We start from the raw sequence: 25,489 nt of genomic DNA, 5'->3' as shown, positions 1-25,489 counted from the left end.
CTGGAATTCAACCTGAGACCCTTCGGTATGTGGGCCGACACTCTAACCACTGAGCAACACCAGCCAGGGCTAAATTTCCTTATTTTATAGTTCAAGAAACTGTACCTCAAAATGTTTAATTGACTTGCCGAAGGTCACAGCAAATTTAGTTGTAGAACCAGGATTAGATCCCATGTCTTCAAATTTAGGTCAGTTCCACTCTTCACTGTGCTGCTTTTATTATATATGTTCAATAGTTAAATCAGTATTTGAAATTATGGGTTTAAATTAAGAATTAACCCCTTTGGAAACAAGGATCCCCAAATCCTATCTTTTTCTCTGTAATTCATTGAAACAAAAGGGAGTAGGATGTTTTATCTACCAGAAGGGTAATGACAGTATGGATTATATGCTTACCTGGTACCTAAAAATGCTGACATATGTATTATATGTATTACCTCATTAAACTATTAATATGCTTTATCTCATTAAAGCCTTGAAACTCTCATATACCCATTTTACAGATATTAAACTGAGGTTTTGGTCTGATTAAATAACTTGTCCAAAGTTCTACACACGGCAAGTGGAAAACTTGGTATTTGCATCCAAGCTTCATACTCTAGAGCTTGTATTCTCCTATGTTCTACCAGGGACTGAAGGATGGGCTGTTGAATATTCCATAAAATTTCACTTTAGAGCCAGGGTAGAAAGGAAATATCTTATTCTTCAAAAATTAATGTCACAGACCAGCTGGTGTGGCTCAGCGGTTGAGCATCGACCTATGATCCAGGAGATTATGGTTCGATTCCCGGTTGGGGGCTCTGTCCCCCAGTGGAGGGCGTGCAGGGGGCAGCTGATCAATGGCTCTGTCATCATTGATGTTTCCATCTCTCTCTCTCTCTTCCTCTTTCTGAAATCAATAAAGATGCATTTTTTAAAAATTAATGCCACAGTACCATGTATTTATAATATTTTTCAGTTTACTGGAGCAGTGTGTAGGGGTGTGTGTGTGTGTTTTTCACTTTGTAACTTTGCACCTTCCATATTAAAAGTTCCTCTAGGAAATGAAAATGAATTTAGGGGAAGGAAGCCACCATTATTCTTGCTTCCAGCTGGTACAGGTGCTCGGCCTCCTCTGGACAGGTAGGAAGGAGATGCTGGCCTCTCTCTGCTGAGCCCATAAACTGGAGAAGTGTGTAAATTCAGGAACGATGCCGAGTGGGGCGGGGGCAAGGAAGGGAGGAAAGGAACGTAGGGTTTGGAGCCCGTAACTCAGGAAGTGTGATGGCACCTAATTTCAGACTGGTATGAGGCAAGCGTTTAGGACAGAATAATCAGCTATTGTTGTAGGCTTTTTTCTTTAATGGGTGGGTTGTTTTTATAAAGTTTTATGAACAGGAAACTGAAGCGAAATGCTGATCCCTTTGGTTTTTGAGCTCTGCCAGCATCGTTTTCATTTGTATTTTTGAGTTACGATGACAGCCGCTTCCTTTAACACTTCTCGGGGTAAAGCATAAAAAGACACCCCAAGCTGCATTTCAGAGCAAGAGAATCCAAATAAGCTGTATTTTCAGATTTTCTCAAGAACGTTATGGGACAGAATCAGGTCCCTCCCAGACCAGGGAGAAAGGTAGCTCTTTCAGAAACCAAGGTAGTCTGCAGAATGTTTCCCTTGAAAAACACTTTAGAGAATTTGCCCAACATGTGGAAAACCTCTAACGTGCATTAAAATGGGTCTTGCTGTGGCAAAGAAAATACTGATCTAATTCCCCTCCTTCCTTGAATCATAAAACCCAGCTATTGTTTGCCCTGGAAGATGACTTCATCTTGAAAGTGGTCCTATCTGTTGTGCATTTTGGATGCACCGAACCAATGTTTCAGGCATCTGGCTGCCAACTTCAGAGATGTTAAAGGCTTATTGTTCCTGCAGGGCATTAATTCATTGCTTACCTTGTAAAAGTTATGTCTTATTGCATTTTCCTGGCACCACAGCAATCCTTGTCCCTACCCATTGCATTTGGCTTTTCTGAGCCTGCAGGCAGCATTGGGTTATTAAAGTTCAAGGAGGAAGCCACGTGATGTTGGCTTTACAATTTTAATTCTCTTTTACCTTCTTCCCTCCCTGCCTCCCACTCACTGACAGATGGGCTTTGTTCACTGTGCACTGTGATTAGACTAAAATGAGCTCTCAGAGCATGTAATACTCCAGGTGAGGACTGCTAAACGGGGAGACCACGGTCCTCCCTTGGTAGAGTAGCCAGCAGAGCAGTTTCCTTGGATAAGAAGTCCTTGAGCCCATAATTTCCCATCAGCCTGGGCACTTTAGATAAGCACAATGTTTAATCTTGCAGAAACAGGCAAAAATCTCCCCTACCCCTTAAAAGTCACTCCCTCTGGGCCCAACTCAAGAGAACAAGGTTTCAATATAAATAGCACTAGGTATGAGCATGGCAAGTTGAAAAGAAAAAAAAAGTTAGAGTTTAACCTGAAATAAAAAACCCTGAGAAGGAAAAGGAAGTGCCTTTGGAGTGAAGGAAAAGGGCAGATGAGCATCTTACAAAGTGTCTCTGAAAACAAACTATTTGACATACCTTTGCCACGAGAGTTTCAGTCTCCCTGACAAGTCCACCTTGTTGGGGAATTAGAGTAACTTGCCGGGTGTGTGTGTAAAAAGCTAGAGGGAACCATAAGCTCCCAGTAGTATCTGAGAGAGCCCCATAGCCCAACACTGCAGGAGTTGGCTCTCAAAGTGGTTTTGGTGAGTTTTGGACTCCTCAAGAAGATAAATGGTAGGGACCCAGGTGTACTTTTTAAAATTTCTTTTAACTGTGGTGTTCAGCATATGATTTCTAGGTCCCATCTCAGAAACTTTTGTTCTTCGTTGCAAAGTTCTTCTCCGGATTTACCTCCTTCATGACATGTTCCTTGATTAGCTCCATTTCTATTTAATTTCTATTTCAACAAATATGGACCCTTCTACTATGTGCCAGCACGGTAGAAGGAGCTGGAGCCACTGTGGTGAGCTAGATAGATACGGTTCCTATGCCCTGGTAGCTTGCTGTTGGGCAACGGAGACACATCAAATCAGTCATTGTGAGCAGGATGGATATTGGGAAAGAGAGATACTCAGCATTGGGGGGGGCAGGGGGAGGCACAAAGCAAGAGTTCTAGCCTGGGGATCAAGGACAGCCTTGGATGAGAGGAATTAGCCAGAAAGCTATCTGGTGGTTGATCTTGTCATGTGAAAGAACTAAATAATCCAGCAGTGATAAAAGTTGGTGAACCAGAGGCTGGTGCTTTTGTTCAGCCTTCCGTTGCCAAGGCTCTTCGTCCAGTTAGAATTGTGAGCATGTGAGACCTGTGTTTGATGAGCTTAGTTTTGGATGTGAGATGAAAAAACTGCAAACACAGCAGAAGCTTGTGTAACTCAGCACCCACTTAACCGAAGCGCTCAGTAAACCTGCATCTCCTAACCCCCCTGAACACCATCTAATGGGCTGCTCTCTCTAGCACCAGCCGACTTCCACTCCCACCAGGTGAGTGAGGCATGTGCTCGCTGGGAGTCTGTTCCTGCTGGTTGAACTTGTTTTGTAATTAAGGTCCTCTACACACGCCGTCTCCCTCCCTGCGTCCCCACAGCCCCAGGGCTTTTTCAAGTGAGCATCTCAAGTCAACTACCCTCCTCCCATTCTCTGCTGCTACAGCTAATTTTTTAAAAACATAAATGCAGTCGTGTCCTCTGGCTATGAAGATAAGCATGTTTTAATTGGAACTCTGGATACTAGATTGTAAATCAAGTCCCAAGAGCAAAACACATCTCCTGGTGGGTGGCTCAGTTGGTAGATTACTTGAAGTGGGGACTTTATTTTTCATTGTATCCTTGATGCATCCATATGTATGTAGCAGGCTGCCTAGCACATGATAATTTCTCAGTATTGAATGAGCAAATAAGCAGCTTCCATGCCTATTCTGGATTTTGATGCTACAACTGTTGGGCTAATTACCCCTGGGCACCTCTGGCTTGAGAATCTGTGATCAAAGTATTTCTGGACGAGGGGCCCAGGTTCAATCTTGGGTTTATTGCTAATTCTAATCCAAATTTCTGGAGTCCACTGCTAAAGATTCCAATTCCATGGACCCAAAGTGGGACCCAGGGATATAGATTTGATAAGTTTCTTGGTTGATTGCATTGCAGGCAGTCTCTGGAATTATTGTCCCTGAATTCCCAGAAGTCATGTTTCTATGAATGTATGTTTTCAAATCCCAACCAGATGGATGAATACTGCTGTATTTCATTGTTATGCACATTTGCTCCACATTTTAACTTCTCTGGAATTGATCATGTGTTATAATTTAATTGGCAGCATTTTTAAAAATTTCCTGGTAGTACATAAAATAATAGCATATATTACAGTCTTTGGCATCTTAGGTTTGATGAAATATGGTACTTTGCTGAGTTTGTGGTTGACAGAAAACACTTCCACTATCCAAAGCTAGACTTCGTACATTTTAGATTCTAATTTCTCCATGCAATGGTTAGTATTTAAAAACCTACATAATGCATACATTAGCTGTAGTCTAAGGGGAATAAATAGCTTTGGAGTATAACAAATTTATTGAATTCTTGGTCAAAAAATATGAAATACTCTCAAACGAATGCAGACTATCCATAAAGTTCAAAGACCCTCTAGCATTATATAAAAAGTGTTCTCAGGGCTGGCTTAGATTCTCTAAGCAAGACAAGCCTGTTGATAGTAATCAGCTAAAATTGGAGGTGGTCAAGATTCTTATAGCAAAATCTGGAGTGAAGACAAATTTCTGATCACAGACGCTGTACAGCCAGAAATAGTATATGTATCAAAACAGCAATAAATTGAACCGTTTAGGGTTTTTATTTTATCACTGAGATTGCATTTCTGCCCCCCAAAACAATTAAATATGGTGGTAAATGTTGTTTTGGGAAAGACCAAGCTTTGGAACATTTCGTTTCTCTCCCCAATTTCCTCTTCAAGTATTGTCTTTCATTGAAACTTTCATTTTCACTAGTGTTTTGAAGTGCATTTTCATATCTGAAGCAGTTTAAGACCGTTTTCTGTCCCCGCCCCATCCTGGTTTACTCCCATATTCTTCTTTATTCTCTTGTCCATTTCATATTTTATGAAATCTATCATTCAGTTAAGGGTCAAGTTTGGGCATCAAGGAAAGATTCTAGGCATGTCAATGTCTGAGTGCCAGTATTCTTGGCACTCAACTTTTTTTTTTAATTTATCAATTTGAGAAAAAGAGAGAGAAATGCCAATTTGTTGTTCCACTTTTTTATGTATTCGTTGGTTGATTCTTGTATGTACCCTGATCAGGGATCAAACCTGCAACCTTGGCATATCCGGATGATGCTCTAACCAACTGAGCTACCTGGCCAGGGCTGGCACTCAACTATTTTTTTCTTTACTCCACCATGCCTAAGCTAACATTTCACATCAATCAACAATCAAGGTCTAAAGTGAAAATATCCTGGAGGTCAAAACTAACAGATTCTGCTGGCTCTGATGCCATATTTCAGCTCTACTCTGTCTTTAATGCAGCGTTTCTCAACAGTGGCACTATTGACCTTTTGGACCTGTTAATTCTTTGTTGTGGATGCTGTCCTGTGCATTATAGGATGTTTAGCAGTATCCTGGGCCTCTACTCACTAGATGCCACTAGCACCCTCCTCCAGGGACAATGAAAAGTCTCTCCAGACATTGCTAAATGCCACCTGCGGAGTTAAATGTCACTCCCAGATGAGAATCACTGCTGCAATGAACCAGAGCCAGGGGGCTGCACCTGCCCATGGCATATCAGCGTAAAACAGATATTCATTCTTTTTTTTTTTTTTTTCAAACATAGAGTCTTGATTACTTTTGCTTCACAGTTAATAATCCACAGGATTAGCTCAATCCTGGGAGAAAGAGAAAAATTCTTTCACTGAACCAGTGTTTCAGACTTGTTTCAGAAAATGAGATCTTTAAGAGGATGTAAGAATGAAGCTTTCCAGCTTTAGAATATCTAGGAATGTATTTTCAAAAATCTAGCCTGGAACCAATGGACATCTCCCCAGGCAGAGGGAGAGTAATAACACTGGTATGATTTTAAATATCGTCAGTGCTTCGTTTGTGCCATCTTTACCTGTCTCGCAGTAAATCATCGTCCTGATCTCTCAGAATTCACTGCCAGAACTTCTCCAGGCTTTTTAACTCCCCTCTCCCATCAAGACTAAAGTTGCAAAGAGGAGAAGGAGCGGGGTCATTATCTGGGAATGCCGCCCAAATGGAAGGGGAGGGGAGAGGTGTTGGTACACATGTGACCAACATGTATCAACATGACTGTGTCAGACTAGCAGGGACAGAAAACATGGCTCCAGATGCCAAGGAAGTAGACACGTGTCTGAAGGCCAGGCTTTGGAGGATCGGCTACTGTTACTCGAGCTCCTTCTGCAAGTACATACCTCCCCACCGAGGTTACCGTTGAAGGGCCATGTTTTTAAGTCAGCCACGTTCCTTGAGCAGGTGTGTGTTACACACCTTCCTGGCATAGAGGTTCAGGAATGGCGGGGGAAGAGGAGGGGAGAAATGTAACTAACTGAGCACTTGATCTGTAATAGACATTCTTACCTCCTTGATGAATGAATGAATGAATGAATGAATGAATGAATGAATGAACAAATGAGGCTTAGGAAAAAGAATACACTAATCCTGATGTTAAGTATAATGCTGACAGGACAAAGCATCGTCCAGCTGGCTGAGATGAGAAGACTGTCACAACCACTCTAATTTCTGAAGATCTAGCTTCGTGCTACGCTGTTCTGCTCAGTCATGGCAGTGGATTTGAGGAGTTGATTGATGGTCTTCCAGCCATGCCTGGCTGGCTGCTGGTCTAAGAGGAGCTCATAATCAGTGGTGGGCTTATGTGTGGAGACCTACCACTCCACCAGCAGCACAAATGAGCCCCACTCAGCCCAGGCAGGAACATAGGCCCTGCTCTTGGCACCGGTCCTGGAAATGCAGAACAGACTTCTTTATTCCAGTCTCCAGGCTTCTGGCTAGCGAGGAACACTGCCTGGCTGTGAAGCGTTTTATAGGATTATAACGGGTTTTGCCGAAGGCGAAGGCGAGTTCTGAAAGGCACTTTGTGCTGTTGCTTTGAGTGAAGCTGACTGTTAGGGCAGTGTTGTTCCTAAGCCCATAAACACACACACAGGCAGGATGGGGAATGCGGGGCTCCTGGGGCCCGCTCAGCTGGGCAGCATTGCAGAGTTGGGCCGGCTTCACTCAGCTGTGACACCCGCCTCAGGGGTGTGCTTGGGAACCCTTCTGTAGAGCAGCCTGCTTTCTGACAAAGTCTTTGGTCACAGACACCCCTGGTTGGAAAATCCTGGGCAAATTGCCCAAACCCCAAATCTGCTAATTTGGGAGCAGCACATCACACACTGAGAAAATTCTAAAGTCAGGGTACAAGGTGGAAATTGCATGTGGTCAATACCCTTGAAAATCCTTTAACTGTCTCAGACCTCCCAAGGGAACTCCAGATTGTCATCTTTCCCTTCACACTAATTTTGGGGCTTATGTTTGTTTTGTTTTGTTTGTAGCACTATTTAAATTGTTATTGACCCCATTAGCTATAAATCAATTTTTCTCTCCCCTCCCCTCTCCCTTCTCCCCTCCCCTCCTCTACTCTCCCCTTCTTTCTCCTTCCCTCTCCCCTCCCTTCCCCTTCTCTTCCCCTCTCCCTTCTCCTCCTTCCTCCCCCCTCTACACCCCTCTCCCCTCCTCCCTCCTTCTTTTCTTTCTCTAACTTCCCCTGCTCTCCCTAGCATGGATAGTGGAAAAGATATAACTTTGCACATACGTTGTATGGCCATGCGTATTGGTTGATTTTTATGGTTGCAAATCTTTCAAGGAGGGGCAAATAAAAATGTTTTAAGAAAGTGAATATGGAAGCATTCTCATCAACCAATATGACTATTCTTTGCTCTATGATAGTTGTACTTAAACTTGAGGTTAAAATGCCCTTCCTTCCTTAGGGTTAATTTACATACTACACTGGACTTAGGATGTGTCAGACTTCCCACTTGGCCCTGAGGATCCTACAGTGAGTAGTCCAATCCTAGGGCTGTCGTCGTTTGCTGGGTCACTTTTCTTCACCAAGTCCTAGAAGTACACCTCCCAACTGGAGGACAAGGCCCAGCAAGCTCCAGCAGGGGTCAAAGCCCAGCCCCAAAGGGCTCTTGCTGGCAGAGTCCTCTGGTTGGGATGGTGGCCTGTGGGAGCCAGGAGAGCGGGGAGCCAATGAGGAGCAGCTGCAGGTGCTTCGGCTGGTATCCTTGGCAGCCAGGGGAGCCTGAAGTGAGGCATCTCACTGCCTCCTGGCCCTGCTTTGGCTGCAGAACTAACCAGGGCCTGCTTTGGTTGGGTGTCCTTGGAGATGGGGTTCCCCTCACTCTCCCACCAAGCTTGGCCAAGCTTGTGGGGAGCTCCTGTGTAAGCACCCCATCAGCACAGCTCAGGCTAAAAGGACAGTGTTGTGTTCAGGAGTACAGATAGGAAGAATCAGTGGTCCTGAGCTGCTCTTTCCCACCCCAGATCTCTTCTTCGACCGCTTCCTTATCACTACTTTATGGCCCATGTTTGAGAGAAACCATTCAGGTTTCTCTTCAGTCTCAGCTGGAACCCACTCATTCAGGAGCCTCCTTCACATTTGTGGCAGTGGTGAGGCTGACAGAGCTGAGCCGGATTCTCTGCTTCTGAAGGCCGTTTGTCCTCACTAGTTGGGCAGGGAAGTGGGTGAATTTAGGGCCAGGGTGTGGGCTTGGTACCTGAGATGAAAGAGTCGTGTTATCATGAGGTTTGCTGTCTGGAAAGTAGGAACTGCTGGATTCTGGCCTCAACTACAGGCAGAGAACACTGAACTGGGACTAGATACTCCCTTTCCCACTACCTCCTTGCACACTGAGAAGAAGTCGAAACAAAAGACATCATCTCCCCAAATCACCACCCACTGTGGCCAGGACTTTGATAAGGGGGGGAGGGGGAACCCAACAGTGCAATCTACAAAGTAACTTTTGAGGTAATGATCATTTTAATATTTTAAAAACTAATTTCTAATTTCTCAGGTAACACATGAACATATTTTTCTTGTAAAAAAAGTTAAGGACAGCCCTGGTCAGGTGGCTCTGTTGCTTGGACTGCCGTCCTGTAAACCAAAAGGCTGCGGGTCTGATTCCCTGTCAGGGCACATACCTAGGTTGCAGGTTCCATCCTGGGTTGGGGTGAGTATGGGAGGCAATGTCTGTCTCTCTCTCCTTCCCTCCCTCCCTCCCTCCCTTCCTCTTTCTCTAATAATCAGTAAAAATATCCTCAAGTGAAGATTTAAAAAAATTTAGGAAGGTTACTTGTAAATGTAAAGTCTCCTTTGTCTGTTACCTTTAATCTTTTAATGCCAGATGCCCTCTGGCACTGATTGCCTCCCCTCAGCCCCCAAGACCTCATGATATGAGTTTGCTGCGGATCCTTCTGGATGGTTTTCAATACTTACCTCGATGTCTCTATAGAAAATATATGGTATTCTTTTGTAGATGTGTTTTTAACACAAGTGGCATTATACCGTGCTTACTCTAATTATTTTTTAACTGAGCCTCATACATTAGAGACCTTCCCACTCCAGACCCATAGACCCATCTTCCTTTTGACGGCTGCTGAGCGGTGCTCCATAATGAGGAGAGTTTAAGTATTCCCTGCTGATGGGTATTAGCTGTTTCCAGCTGCGGTTTGGGTTTTACTGCCCAGACAGGGCTGCAGCAAACGATCTTGTAATTGCCTATTGGGCACTTGCACTGTGTTTTTTCTCCTAAGGCGAGGTATGTAGAGGCCGGTCAGGCATTGCCCCCAGGCTGCAGAGGCAGGGACCCGGGGAACTCACTGGAAGTGGTGGAAATGTTTTGTGTCCCGATCGTGGAGGTGGTTACAAGTGTTTCCATTTGTCAGCACTCAACCAACTGTACGCTTAAAAGTGATGCATTTTACTGTTTGTAGATTCTATTATAATAGCGTTCATTAAAAAAGAATGTGTGTGAGGGGAGACTGGCTGGGAATAGGCAAGGTGGGCTGTTAAAACGCTTGCTTTCCCCGCGGCAGTTTCCCTCCGCCCGGCTTCCACCCTGGGGGTGCAGGTCCCGCACGGGGGCGCCTGCACCGGGTGACGGGCCCCCGCCGCCCCCGCCCCCCCCCCCCCCCCGGCGTTTTCGCGCCGCCGCACCTGGGCGCTCCCCCGACGCGCTCAGCCCCGCCCCGGGGGCGTGTCCGGCCGTGGCCCCGCCCCCTGCGAGCGCCCGAGTCCGGTGCCTCGGGGCTAGCAGCCGGCTGTCAGTCTGCGTGTGGCCGCCGCCGCCTGGCACCGTGGAGCTGGGGCCCCCTTTCGCCTGGGAGTTTTGTGGTCGCATCGGGTCAGCGGTGACATCCCAAAGGCCCGGCCCGGCAGCCGCCATGGTGGCCAAGGATTACCCCTTCTACCTCACGGTCAAGAGGGCGAACTGCAGCCTGGAGGTACCCCCGGCCAGCAGCCCGGCCAAGGACGCCGAGGTAGGGACCTCCTCCGGGCCGCCTTCGCTCCGGGCGTGTCTGTTTCCACCTCGCACTTTCTCCCCGTGGCTCCCTGTCTCCATCTCTCTGTCTCCCTCCCGCACCCTCTCTGTGGATCAAGCCCGAGCCGCCTTCTCCCGGTCCCCGTCCCTGTCCCTGTCCCTTGGCCAGGGGGCAGCGACCTCTTGCCCCTGCCCCCCCTCCTTGCCTCCTGCAAGGCTCTCAAACTGTCAGTCTTCTGTCCAGACCTGGCAGAGGGACTTTCTACGGTATCAGCAGGCCCAGCCACCAGGGACGCGCTGCCCTTTGGGTGCCCCTTTCCTCTTGCCTGGGTTGGCGGAGCAGGGGTGGTTCTCCAGGACCCTTTGGGGTACCTCACCTGTCAGGCTTGGCCTGGCGGCTGCTGGGCACCAAAGGCCAGGGCACCTCTGCTTCTCACCTGTGGCCAGTGGGGTTATTCAGCCAGGGGTCTGGGGGCGAAATGACAAACTGAGTGCCTCCCACATGGATCCTGAAAATGAATTAAGATCCTGTTGCCGTGGGAAGCGGTCTTGGCACACTGGAAATATTTCTCTTTTCTGGGAGCTTTCCTGTGCCTTGAGGGGGATGCGAGGGAGTCCTGGCTTGTGTTTAGCCGGCCTTTCCTCCCGGTGTTGTATCCCTGGCAAAGAGCTCGCTGGCCTTAAAGGTTGGGTTCAGCTGGAGAAGAAAGTGTCCCTCTTTTCTTTTCTTTTTTTTTTTTGAGGGTTTTGAGGGATATGGCAGCTTTTGCTAGACTGCAGCTTTGCTGTGGCCAAGCTGTAAGTGGAACTCACAGGACCCAGCTCATCATTGTTGCGTGTGTGTGTGTGTGTGTGTGTGAGAGTGTGAGAGATCACCACTTTTCCCAGCCACGGACTGGGGAAAGTAAGGAGGCCAGTGTGCCGCCGGCCTTGTCTCAGCATTCTTGGGGGTTCCACCCACCCAGCACCCTTGGGTCTGCTCAGCTGTGTGCACTTGGCTCACTGAATTAAGTATATTCAGGAGGATAGCATCAAAGATTCATTGCCTCTAGCAAGGACAGCTCCGAGCTGACAAGATTCCAAACGTCTCCAGGTGTAATCAGCTTTCTGTAAGCTGAGCACAACTGCCTTCTCCCCCCACCCCCACCCTACACCCCGCACCCCAGCTCAGTTGTATATCTTCGCAGAGTTTTTGTTCCTTGCAGCTGTGGAAGTGTTATGGCCCTAGTGGTGTTTGGATTCTTATTTAAGTTTGACAGGACGGCACCTGTGCAGGATTCAGGTTTTTTCAGGCTTAGGATGGATATAATGGTTTTTCCAATGGGAACTTCATAATTTAATGAATGTAGGAGCAGTGAAGCTAGTGCCCTTCAAACTCCTTTTGGAAGGAAGCAAAGCATAACCAAGTTTAATTAATAAATTCAATTGGGTAAAATAAAGTAATAGTAAAAATAGCTCTGGGCACTCGCTAGTCCCTTCTTGCTATCACTTATTCCTGTGTTTTTGAGTAGATTGGTGAAAGACTTAGGTTAAAACTCATCTGCTTAGTCTTTTCTTATACTTAGAATGTAAATATATCTGTATCACAAATGTGATGAAAGAAAGGTATTACCAAATGTCAAATATTAATATTCTTCATGGTTTCTGGATCCAGATTATATAATGTAACTTATTTTCATTTTATGAAGATGTCCTGGTGTGGGAGTAAGGATGAGAAAGGAACTATTTTATTTCAAAAGTAGCTGGTAAATATTTTTCAGGTATCACCATTGAGGATTTTTTAAAAAGTGCTGAAATTCTAAGTATCTCTTATGCTATATGTACCTTGAGACAGAGGTGTCTAGTACAGTATATCTCCAAGCTTCATTGGTCTGGGGTATCAATTCCTGATAATGGTGATAACCAAATTTGGAAAGAGAAACCTAAGTGAATTTAGGGGCTAGCTTTCTGGTTTCATTATCAGTGCAAAAGACAGCTAACCCTTGTAGGATTCACTTCTCCATAAGCAGTTAACTAAAATATATTTTCTACCAGCAGGTGTCATCAGTATTTGTGTTTAAAAACCAGCATATACTAGTTGGACTTTTGAAAACATGATTATATACTTGTTCATAAACTAGCCATTGACTGTTAGTTCCTATGAAAGTAATTTTTAAAGATTGATCACTTTCTTTGCAGAAAGAAGTGGTTATAATAGAAAAACTGGCCTATCCAAAATCCTTTCCGACCTTCAAAGGCAGTTACAGCAAAGCACCTGTGCTCTTTAGACGTATAATGGCTGCTTCTTCAGCATCTGCTACTGGGAGGATGGGGGGCACAGCACTGAATGAGCACGTGCCTTCTTATGTTTTTTTGTGTGTTTTTTTGTCATTGCAGCCAGCGTGCTGGGAAAGGCTCGTAGGGAAGGGGCAGGTGTTATTGATGTGCATTTGATACCATACATTTGAGTAAAAATGTCCAACAATAAACATGGTCTTAAAAGCAAATCATTAACAAAATTTCTATTCAAGACTTAAGTGCTTTGTAATTTTATTTCAGTGATGATTTCCAGTGAAAGGAAAAATGATATATTTTTGGATTTTATTTTTTAAAAAATATCTATTGACATCTGTAATATTTTGAACAATGAAAATAATATATATATTTAAACAAAAATATTCTGCATGAATTATGACATTAATATAATACTGCTTAATCTGGTGTTTCTTATGACATGAGTGTATGAGTTGGGCTGCAAATGTTCAATTTTAATACCCATAACCAGCTAGATTCTTCTGGCTCTAATCATTAACTGTGAAATCTAAGGCTCTAGACTTTCACAGGGAAACATGGTACCACGTGAGCATCACTAAACTTATTTCTTCTGATCATTGTTGCAGCTTTGCTCAATTGTTCTCTGTTTTTATATTTATTGGGTACTTAACTTCCCATGTCAGGAGGGACTGGTGCTTCTAGCATGTTAGATGCTCTGAACACCTGATCAAGTCACTAAAAGGAAAGCTGTTAGTACTCATGAATTACACCAACTGTAACTTAGAAGTCACTATTTCCCCCATGGTGAGGTTTGTGATTAAAGAAAGAAGGCTCAAATGAGTGGATATGTTGGCTAAGGATTCTGGAGCCTGGTGTAAGGTCTTAAGTGTTTGGGGTCCATTTCATTTTTAATGAAAATACAAAGAGATGTTTCTGTTTCTTTCTAAGAATACATCTGACAATTTGATGGACAGCTTATTTTGGTTTTAAGATTCAGTATCTCAGGTGTTGGTCAGGATTAAAACAGATTTAGTGGTATTCATCATCTTTGCCTTTGTCTCTTTGTCTCATATGTTCTGATTTTGACTCAGCCAGTAGCCTTGTGTGGCCCTTGGAATGACACCTACCGAGAAATGAAGGCGATTCCTTTTCTAAGTACCATGTCTGGTGTCTCACTTGAGACTCAACCATGTTGGAAGGTTAACCTAAAGTACATAGTCTCTCTCTGAATAAAAACCCTGAGGGGAGGTAACTTGCAGAATGCCACAAAGAAAATCAGCAGCTGAACCAGGATCCGGTGGTAGGTTTCTGATGGATTTAGTCCAGTGTTTAGTACTCATGTACCTAGTGGCATCTAAGTGTGTTTATCTCTGTGAAGAAAGGGGTGTGTGTGTAAAACTTAACAGACATGTAAAATGCTTTCAAATATTTCTTTTAAATATATAATCTTGAGTACTTTCTGTAACTGAGAAGTTACCTTTAAGCTTTAGCTCTAAAGAGCAAAGTAACCCTACTCCTCTGCCATAATTTATGTCCCAGTCAGTCCACACATGTATTTGAAAATTGTATGCACCTGGGGCTGTATTCCTTGCCTGCCACTGGAGAGCTAAAAGGGTCCACTGGTTTCCAGTAATTTATACATTTTTTTGGAATCTGTATCATATAGTGTTGAACTGACAATATGTACAACCAACTGCATGGAAATAGTTCCAAGGAGTTACTGCACTAAGAATCCTGGGGTTTCTCCAAATGACTAAATAAATAGACTCCATGAATCATGTGACCTCAGATCTTTCTGGGTGAGGAGCCACATGGAGTTACACAGGTAAAGGCCATCGCTTGCTGATAGGATCTGGTTATGGTCATCCAGCCATGATTCTGACTGAGTCTTGTTCAGATGGAAAATATCTTGGGGGTCTTGGGCCTCCAGGGTGCATATGAACTAGGAACAGGCTTATGAGAGGAAAGTATGTTAACGTTACACATGTACATTTGAGGTTTTTCAGGGCATTGACTCTGGAATAAGACTGCCTGGGCCCCAATGCCATCTCTACCACCTGCTAACAGTGTGGCTTTGGACAAGTTACTGTGCCTCTCTGAGCCCCTGTGTCCTCAATAAAAATGGAGATGAAATAGTTCTACCTCCTAAAATCATAGTGAGGGTCAATGAGATGATTCATGTATAGTGCTTAGCACAGTGCTTGACACATAGTAAGTAGGTGTGTTCAATAAATATCAAGACCTCTGCATCTCAAAAAGATTCCTAAAACAATTTTAAGAAGCATGACCACCATCTTAATTTCCTGATGCCGTTTTAAGCACAGCAGTGCATTAGGGGTCTTACTGTAGGTCTTCTAATCATCCCACAATAACTCTCGGGGGTTGGTATAATTGTAGAAGAAACTTAGGCTTAGAGCTGGGTAAGTGGGCTTTCCACGGTGGCTGAGCTAGTAGGTGGAGGAGCCAATACTCACACCCTCGTCTGACCGTGAACTGTTAATTTCCCAACCACATCACATTGCCTCTAAATGACGAAATCACTGGTCTCCTCACCACGTAACACATAAAGGATGAACCCTCCTGCTGGAGCAAATTGCCTCATGGTCAGAGGCCCATTTTTTCCTGGGTGTTTGGGTGGGAGACCTCAGCATTAGTCAGACCTCTGTTGGGGAGGGTTTCGGTAACTTCCGTTTTGTGTTTCTCAAGAGCAGGGAAGCTGGTCTTTGGCAGAACTCTGCAGGCTCAGCTCTGTGGAGGTGACACAGTTAGTTCTGCAATTAGTCATTTTGCTTATGTACATTAACCACCAGCCTTCCAAGTAAACCAATAGCTGGAAGGCCCTGACTGCCATCTGGGTATTTGCAAATTGTGTCATTTTCTCAATACACTCTGCAAGTGCCTGTAAGATCCTGGATCAGTGCCACTATTTTCATAACAACTGAGTGAAAATAAATTACTGATCATATCCTAATTTCACAAAGCCCTGTGCACATGTAATTGTCATTAATGGTATCATGTGTATACCTGAAAGAGCGGATTCATTTGTGATGTATGCATGCAGTTGCCTTCCATAATTTATCAGTGCTGGTAATAGGTACAGGTCACACACAAAATGAGGAAATTGCTGGGATTGCATTGCCATTTATTTTTGTTGTGTTGGCTGATGGACCATCACGGGTAAAGGGCAATGGTTTCTCATGCCGTTCACTTTTTTATGAATTGACATCAGTTATTAGCTTGGAAGAGGCTGTGTCACAAATTAATCAAGAAAGGCTTCTGAACCTTTGGCTGGCTGGAATAGGAGTGGGTCTTTTTAAGTCTAGAAACACTTGTACCTGGACCTTCCATGTTCGGGCCATTATGTCCTTTTGTGAGAAGGCAGCCCAATTATTACTAAAGTTCAGTTAATTGAAGCTGAACCAGAAACCTTATGGTAAACTCACTGAACTTTTTTTCTTTCTGGCTCTTAAGATGAGGAGGAAAGGAGTAACAAAACAGGCTTTCTTCCGGGGATTTATGAAACAAGCAAACAAAACTAGCCTCCAGGAAATGACCCAGGGTCATTCGCATTAGAGAGCCTCGGAGTGGGAAAGCCTGTGGAGAAGATGGAGCCCAGTTCTTAACCACTGCTCGATCCATTCAATCTCTGCTTAAACACCTGCAGGGACAGAGAGCTCATTACCTTCTAAGGCTGTACATTCTCTATTCAGTGTGGATCATGAGAAAGTTCTTTCTTAGTCGTAATGTTGCTTTCTGGAGCTGAATATTATACAGTAATACTTTCTCATGGGTTATTCCCTTAAATATTTGAAAACTGTTCTCGTGCCCTCCCCATCTACTCCTACTCTGTTTCTCTCTGCCCCCATCCCCCTTCCCTTAGGTGCTTGTCTTCTCCTGGCTAGACTCCTGGTTCCTCTAACATTTCCAAATGGAACATACTGTCCAACTTCTTTTTCTTGCTTGTTTCTACTGGACATCCCCAGTGTACCTGGAAATCTTGAGTATTGATCAGCCCAAAGACTATATGATGCTGTACCAACAACAAGGTTCCCTTTATGTTTAATGTGCTTCCTTAGACAAGAGATGTATGTTAATACATTGAAAAGGATTTTTGAAATAGAGATGACAGACCAAAGAATATCTTTGTTCACATAAATAATTTATACAGATGTAAAAGAACACTCCAAGATGTCCAATGACAAACGTGCAGTTCGCATACAGGAACTATCAAAGTAACATTATTTAAAATATTCACTTGAATAGAAATTATAGAAATGAAAAAGGCAAATAATAAGGTGCTATTTCATACTTAATTGATGTCACAAATATTTTAAAGACATGATAAAACCCAATGCTGGAGATGTTGCAGGGAAATAGCACACTTGTGGGATGAGGGAACATGTCAGTGCATTTTAAAAGACAAAAAAGATTCAAATCTTTGGACCTAGTATCCCAGTTCTGGGGACGGAAAGCTGTTTATCCAGAGTTGTTCATAATATCATTTGCAATAATGTTTACATTTTAGGTTTGTGCATTTTATAAGTTTCAAAGCACTTGTATATTCTTTGCCTCACCTGAGAATAATTACCTTCATTTTAAAAATGAGTCTACTAAGAATCAAAGAGAGGTTCAGTCATTTTCCCTGGATCACACAGCTGGGAATGGAAGTCCAGTTGTCTGATTCCAGTCCAGCATCCTTTACTTCCTACTTATACCAGTCAGAAAAGCCAACAACCTCTCTGACTTATAACGAAGGAATGGTTCCATATGCCATGGCCTCTGGCATAAAAGTGAGGGGCATCATTTGAGCCATTACACACTAGCAAACAGATCTACCCTAGTGTTCCTGGAAAAAATAAAGAGGAAAAAGGGAAAAGGTTGAGCATAATTATATACATCGCATAACCAATCTAAATATATATGTATGAACGTGGGGTGTAGAGAGGTGGGGGAAGGGATGTTTCAGTCAGAGCACCCCTCCCTTTCTCATCATGCTAAGTTCTCATTCACAGAAATGCCACCCAGTATTCACATAGCAGTTGGTTATTTTCACATCCATTATCTCCTTTGAGCCTTGCACCAGCTGAAGGAGCTGAGCAAGGCAAGGACTGTCCTCTTTGTTGTCAACTGATGAAACAGATTCAGAGAGATTAGGCCAATATGTTGGTCTCTCCTTGCCCAGCCTTGACCTCTTGGCATAACACAGTGTTGGCTTAAGCTACTCATGTTCCTGAGTGAGGTCAGTTGTAAACAGCTCTATTTTGGGGGTGTTCAAAGTGAACCCTATAAACTTGGCCAGAACACTGCATGCAGTGACCTTGTCTTGGGGCCAGTGGGCTGGTGGGCCCTTCCCTTGACCTGTACTCCAGCAGATCCAAGTGCAAGGTTTTTATATTTGATGTGAAATCCCTGTTAGAGTCAACAAAAAGCCCAAAAAGAATGCATAGACCCAAACTTCTATCCATGTAGATGACATCCCTTAGATGTCTTACTCTGCCTGACTGGTATGGCTCAGTGGTTGAGCATCTACCTATGATCCAGGTGGTCGTGGTTCGATTCCCGGTCAGGGCACATACCCGGTTTCTGGCTCAATCCCCAGTAGGGGCGTGCAGGAGGCAGCTGATCAATGACTTTCTCTCATCATTGCTGTTTCTGTCTCTCTCTCCCTCTCCCTTCCTCTCTCTGTAATCAATAAAATATATATATATATATATATATATTTAAAAATGATATCTTACTGAGTTCTGCAGATCTAATTTTCAGCAGAGGTGATCATTAAATGATTAGGAGAAATAAGAGAAGTAGGAGCATTTTCCTGAGGTTACTGTTTCTGTAGATATCCCTAGAAGTGGGCAACCCGACCCAAATAAAACTGAGATCCTATGTCAGGACCTTGAAAAATAAAGTTAAATGTTTAGCAGGTGCCACACATTGAGGAAGAAGCCACAGAAGGGAGAAGGGAACCAGCTAGTGGGTGGAAAGAGATGGAGTTGGGCCCGATGGCTGAGGGGGGAGGTGGGGGCTGAGTGATAAGACATCCCTTTGTGTGCTTTATGGCCTTGACACAAGGCCAGTGCAAGCTCCCTGATCAAGTGTGTTATCTTTTATTGAAATGCTAACATTTCATAATCCCCACTTGATGCAGGCATGTCAAGAACAACCCCAAGCAAATACTGGGAGGATAATGAAAGGTCCCTGGTGAGACTGTTCTTATTTTTCACACTCATGGGGGAGGGGTGTGGGTGGTTCATCAATATCCTGTTAGGTTTTGACAGTCTAGGTTCATTTTCACACACTTCTGTCAGCCATCCTCCCCACTGGCTGGTGATTGCCTTGGGTGCTTCTGGGTATGGTCGTGCAGGAGGGGTCTGCCACTGCTGCGAAAAAGGAAACAGACTGTGTGAAGAGGAAAAATTGATGGTAGCCTAAGTGTCAACCACTGACACTAGGTGAAGAGCCACCTCCTGCTGCCTCAGCTGTTTGATGGTGCCTTATCGGAGAGTTTTGAAGGAGAGACATGAAAGACATCTGATTTTCTCTTGTTAGTCTCTGAATGTTTTATGTCCAGGCTTTAAGAGTCTAGGAGAGTAAGTTTTGTTCTGGCACAACACGGAGTGATGGGAACTCACTTTGGAGGGCTCTTAACTGCTCATCTGAGTTTCTTTGGCAGTATTTATTTCTAAGCTGGTTCTTAGAAGAATTTCTTTACTAGCTGGGGACAGGGCACAAGTAGGCTCAGCTTCTTGAACCTTCATTCTTTGTTTCTGGAATGAGTGGGCTGAGTTAGATCATTATTTCCCAGGAGATGGGTTTCATACCACTTGTGATGGCTCAAGGTGATACAGAGACAAGACACAAAATAACTTGTTTTAAATCCTCACCAGAGAATATGTTGTTCTTTTTATAATTGATTCTAGGGACAGAGGAAGGGGGGTGAGAGAGAGAGAGGGAGAGAGAAACGTCAATGTGAGAGAGAACCATTGATCGGTTGCCTCCCATATGCTCCCCAATCTGGGATCAAACCTGTAACATAGGTATGTGCCCTGACTGGGAATCAAACCCGTGACCTTTCAGTGCACAGGACAACTCTCCAGTCAACTGAGCCACCTGGCCAGGGCAAGACATAAAACAATTCTGAATCACCCTCTCTTTCCAGTTCTCTACCAATCCTCCTGGTTATGGCCAGGAGAAAGCCTCCGTGTGCAGCTTGTGTATCTTCAACACCTCTCTGTCACTTGCTAATTTTCCTTTTTAACAAAGCTCAGGCTTCAGGCTCTGAAGCTTTGGGCAAGAGTATCTAACAAGAATTTAACAATAAGACTCATTTTTAAAAGTTAGTTTCTAATTATGGCAAGTGATAGTGATTTTTCCCTTTAAGGCAGTGATATTGTTTATTTTTACAAGTTTACTTAAGTAAAATATGAGTAATTTAAGAAAATATTGAGTACATAATAGCTCAGATGATATGTGTACATTTTGCAAAAAATCGTCACGATGGTACCCAAGAGTTTAGAAACAGTGCCTTAGGAGTATCCTGAGGCCATTCTAGGATCAGAACTTGGCAACAAGTTCCCAAAGTTTGGGCCAGCCACTTTCAGACTAAACTCGAAAAGTGGACTTTGAGCATAGGACACAGATTTCAAATACTAAAGATTTTTAAATAGATAAAAACTGTAGATAATTATTCTGGACTAAATGTTGGCCAATTAAAAACAAAAACAAAAACTGGATTTCTGTTCTAAAAACAAAAATATTTTTCTTTTCAAAGCTTCAAAGTTAGTTTCCAAACTTCCAGCTGAAATTATTTAACCCATCTTCTTTTGCCCTTCACCCTGAGGGGTGGATTGAGCAAGATTGCATTTTAATTTGAGGTAGCCATTGAATGTTAGGAACTTGGATTTGAGGGTCAAACTGAGCAGTGTTTGAATCCCCATTTGGCCACTTGTAAGCCAAGATACCTTGGCCCGGTGACTCCTCCTCCAAGCCTCAGTTTCCTCATCTGTAAAATGAGATCTTCTGAGGGAATCGCAGAGATGAAATGGGCGTGCAGAGAGCTCCCACAGAGCAAGTGCTCCGCAGCTCACGAGCAACTGCAGCAGCCTCTGTTTTGTATATCATTTGAGTGGAAGCTTGGATGACCATCCCTGCCAGTGGTCTGCTGGGAGGTCACTCTTTCCTTTTAGGAAACACCCACCCAGCTTCCCAGGGATTCGCATTGGCACTGGGCATTATGTTTTAAAAAACAAAAGATGTTCCAAGCACATTGGTACTCTACACATTCATTCCTGCCAGGTAGGATGAAAAACATCTAGTGTGGTTTTCTACTGTTCCCATAATGACTTTCACACAGGAGGGGGGGCTTGGTAGAGAGGCATCCTGGTCACAGGAAATGAGGAGCGTGTCACCGGTCCTCAAGGCCAGCTCTCACCTGACCGGCTCCATCAGGGGAACTTTAACCAAGCTCCTATCGAGGACACAGACCCAGGGGAGGGGAGGGATGCCCTATTCATTAGCAGCGCGCTTTAATTATAAATAGATCCTTTGTTAGAAATGTGGGGAAACTCCACAGTGTGATGGATATGAGTTGGTGAAGAGTTGGACAACTAAGAGTGACCCCTAATGCTCTTTGATTGTCAGTAAGTATTTATTGAGACCAGACTCTAGCCAGCCTTTCCCCCATGGATCGTAAAAAAGGGTAGAAAGGCATGCAAGACACCTCTGCTTGGGTTTGTCCAAGTCATTAGTAACCCTAGCAGACAGGCCATCACTGTCAGTGGAAAAGGGGTGTAGGGAAACGGGGGCCTCGTTGGGGAGTTTTGCAGTCCGGGAGGTGCCCATCCAGGGAACCATGAGCGGGCCCTGCGCCACTCTAGGATGCTGGGGGAAGAGCAAGAGGGGCTGGGGATTCCAGAGTGACAGGGCTTGAATGTTGAAAGAACAGCTTGTACTTTTCCACTCCCTGCCTCAGTCTCCATCGCCCTTCTGCCTCTGCAGTCTTTGTTCCCTTCAGGCTTCTCACCTGGCTTAGGAAATGAGCAGCATTTTGGTTAAGAACTGAGGCCTTGCTGAGTAGCCGCCTTGGACGGAATCTTGGCTCTGCCGCTCACACTACTGGCTGTATGACAAGGTTCTTAACCCCTCTGAGCCTCAGTTGTCTGCTCTGTGAAATGGGTATATTAATAGTACTAACTTAAGAGAAGTCAAGGAAATCGGGCACAAAGAAGCACTTTGGCACAGCCTGGCATGAAGTCATCCTCAGTATCATGTTATTTGTGTTATAAAAGGAAGTTGTATATCCTGGGAAGCTAGTTAGTGTGGGGGTAGTAGGGGAGGGCTTTCAACTCAGGTAGATTTGATTTTGAATTTCAACTCTTCCGATTAATTACCGGGTGTGACTTGGGGCAAGCCACTTCATTTCTCTGAACACCTGCTTCCGTTTCTATAAATCGGGGTGATGAGGGTTGCTGTGCAAAATAGATGAGTGAGTTTGTGTGTGTGTGTTCCTACTTGTGTGTGCACGTGCCAGCACCTGGTATGGGGTAACTCCATGGCTGTTGGTGCCCCCTCTTTAGCTCCCAGGGGTCTACACAGCACTTCGTTTTCCACTTGTCAGGCAGAGTCAGAAGAGTCACACCTGGGTCAGGGGTGGGATGACTTCTCTGTTTCTAGAAAATCGCTAGAGTCTGTGAGTAGGTAGGGGCCCTGGCAGCATGTAATTTATTTAATAGTAATTCAGGAGGCTTTGCAGGCTCAGGCAGACCCCTGGCACCCACTTCACAGCCTGCTTTGTAAATTCAGGAGCAGCCCAGAGCCTGACTCCTAAATTGTGGAGCACACGGAGGAAGTGGCTGCCAGGTAAATGCGCCTTCCCCTCCATCCCTGGGGGCCCCTGGGGAGCCTTTTCCAGGGAAATCCTTGCCTAGTTAGACCCCCTGTCGTCTCCTAAAGAAACCCTCCCCTCTAGAGAAGGCCTGAGCTGGAAACCTCCTGGGAACTTTGCCCCTTTCTGCCACAGGAGTACTTCACCTCAGTAATAAATAGCATTTTTCTCTTACCACAAAACTGCCTTTGTTTCTTCTGGAAACTTTTATTGGCACCCTTAGCACTAACTCTCCAGTGGCTAAACCAACATTTTTCACAAAACGAAACAGTCAAATCACAGGTTTGTATTTACTTCTTTTAAGTCAACTGCCATTGTCTATTCATTTTCCCTCTTGGATCTTTGTAATTGAAATGAACTGCTAGTGACTGGGGATTGGAGCCGGGTCTTTGAGGCTTCTGCCTCCTTGGTCGTTGGCGTGTGATACACTCTTTTTCAAATTCACAGGCTTCTGAATTTTAATAGACTGTAGATAATGATACATCTGGTTGCATATTAATTGCTGAGAGTTAGAAATAACACATAATCACTGTGTTTCAAGGTTGCAAATGTGCAGCACTGAGGGCCAAGGTTTTTTATAAGCCTTTGGAAAAATCCATTGTTAGTGGCCTCTTTTTAATTCCTGTGATTAAAAATGTGCTACAGAATGAAAACTGCCTCAAATAAAGTTAATGTTGTGTTCTGCATGTGTTCAATTTCCTGAACAGTATGCTTTGTGCCTTAGTTTTCTACATACCATTCATTGCTCAGTGGGTGGTAAGATATCAGCTGAAAGCCAAAAACAGGAAAGTTAAAATTTTTTATTTTATTCCCAATTCAATCAATCCCTTGTGGCTGTGCGACTGGTAGTTTTTTCCATTTTGAATAATCAGCTTTCAGTGTATTCTGTTCTCAGTTGAGAGCAGACTGTTCTAAAACACCCAGATGTCATGTTCCGGCTCCTGAGTGCAGGCATGAGCTGCTGAGGATGCATGTGGACCACAAGATCTGACGGAATACACTGTGCTCGGAAAGACAGCCAGCTGTTACCAAGGAGCACTGCAGATGCATTTTATGTTCCATCTCTTCAAGGCTTGTTTGCTCAAAGTCGTTGTTCTCAGAAACAGAATCTGGCTGGGGAACAAGAGATGGGAGCCCAGATTCTCCTGCTACAGACCCAGTGCCCTTGGTTAGATGTCCCTGTAGGTTTTACACAGCAGCTGGATGTGGGATCCCTGGTCCGAGCCTAGTGCTGTCAGATGGCAGGCCTGACTATCAGCATCGCTTGCCTGAGATGTGTTTGATCCTCGCAGATTCAGCTGGAACTATCTGTTCTTCCGTTGGGACATTGAGATTAAGATCTAGGCATGCTTTGTCATCTCTGTACTTTTTCCCCCCCTCTTCTGGGAAGTTAAGATAATGCTGAGCTTCGAGGAATGACAGGTGGATGAGAGAGAGAACATGTCAGTGGATCAGTGTGGTCCTTTCTGGAGGCCACGGGTAACATGTTATTTTGGGTAGACATTCCACCTTGATCATCTGACATGGGCTGAATGCCTATCATTGAGTCAGTCAGTATCAGTGAGTTCCTATCATTGCCTAACCCATATAGTAATGGGATCAGGCAAGATTGGAGACCAGTTTTTCTAGCCTGTAAGTCAGCAATGTGGGGTGCAGTGGGAGGGGTTGGAAGTAGACCTCAAGCCCCACCTACTTGGGCTCCCTTCCCCCACTCAGGTTCTTATCTTGGGATTTCAAGGCTGAAGTTTTCCTCTCCTCAGGACATAGCCTCAGATCCTGCCAAGCCACTCCCAGTTTTGCTGTATGTAGCCAGAGCTCGACTAACAAATAGTGAAGGTGCAGGAAGAAATGAAATCAAAACACTGGTCTCATAGCTGCTGAGCCTTGGCGGTCAGAGCATGTCTTGGGTGAGATTGAGGCAGGTGACAGGGAGCTCCAGCTTTGTCCCTGGGAGGCCCCGGGGAAAACCCAGAGCAGAATGGATGGGCAGGGGAGAAGGCTGGGGCAACTTATGAGGCAGGGTTGTGCCAAGCACATTAAGACATGATCTCATGTCATCTTCATGACAACACTGTGAGGGAGTAGGAGTCACTGCCACTTCACGGGGGAGACAGAGCCCACGGAGGTTATATTGTTGGCCCAAAGTCATAGGCTATTGAAACCATAGGATATTATGCTCAGAAAGACCATCTCATATTTTATCCTTAGGTCCTTTGCAAAGAATCAACATCCTTTGAGCCAGAGTGATAACAACTTTGTCACTTGTTACAGAGGCTTTCGGCTTACTCCTGAACTCTGGGGAAGCCTCAGCAAATGTCCTAAAGTACCCTTGGTGTCTGCACAAAACAGTTCCCAACCCCTGAGCAGGGGTGGAATTCCCAGTGGCACTGTCCTGCCCCCCTCCTTTCCCTTCCCTCTCCCCCTCCAACCCAGCCTATGGGAAATCCAGGGAATCCCTTTTACCCAAATAAGTACAGAATTTCTATCCCACCTAAGGGTTTCCAGGAAGTCAGTAGGAAATCACTGACTGCAAGGCCCCAAAACCTCAGGGTCTTCCTCTAGGCCCTGTGGCTGCAATTAGGCCACCTCCAGGGACCTTGTTGGCATCCTCCAGCCAAGGATGTGCAACTTTGGCCCCATTTTCTAGATCTGGGGATGGTTGTGGCATAGTGGTCACATCACTTCTGTGGCATTATTGTTAAAAATGCATAACCTCAATCTAACCATGAGAAAACATCTTCTGGGGCCAAGGCCTAGAAGAG

General features: G+C 44.6%; 1 protein-coding gene across 3 annotated transcripts in view; it reads left to right on the top strand.

Moving 5' to 3' along the window:
- ARHGEF3 (Rho guanine nucleotide exchange factor 3) overlaps positions 1-25,489 on the top strand; it is a 238,653-nt gene that overhangs the window by 169,298 nt on the left and 43,866 nt on the right. The window contains exon 1 of one of the 3 annotated variants that reach the window (XM_016204505.2): positions 10,482-10,592. The exons of the other annotated variants lie outside the window; for them this stretch is intronic. Coding sequence (XP_016059991.1) covers positions 10,497-10,592 — 96 coding nt within the window. The 5' untranslated portion in view covers positions 10,482-10,496. Of the gene's footprint in view, positions 1-10,481; positions 10,593-25,489 lie in introns of those variants that run through there. 3 annotated transcript variants of the gene reach the window in all.

This window comes from Miniopterus natalensis, chromosome 15, assembly GCF_054644295.1.
Source record: "Miniopterus natalensis isolate mMinNat1 chromosome 15, mMinNat1.hap1, whole genome shotgun sequence".
NCBI classification, from domain to species: Eukaryota; Metazoa; Chordata; class Mammalia; order Chiroptera; family Miniopteridae; genus Miniopterus; species Miniopterus natalensis.
Note: the sequence above shows the minus strand (reverse complement) of the source record. Positions and strands in the feature narration are given on the sequence as shown.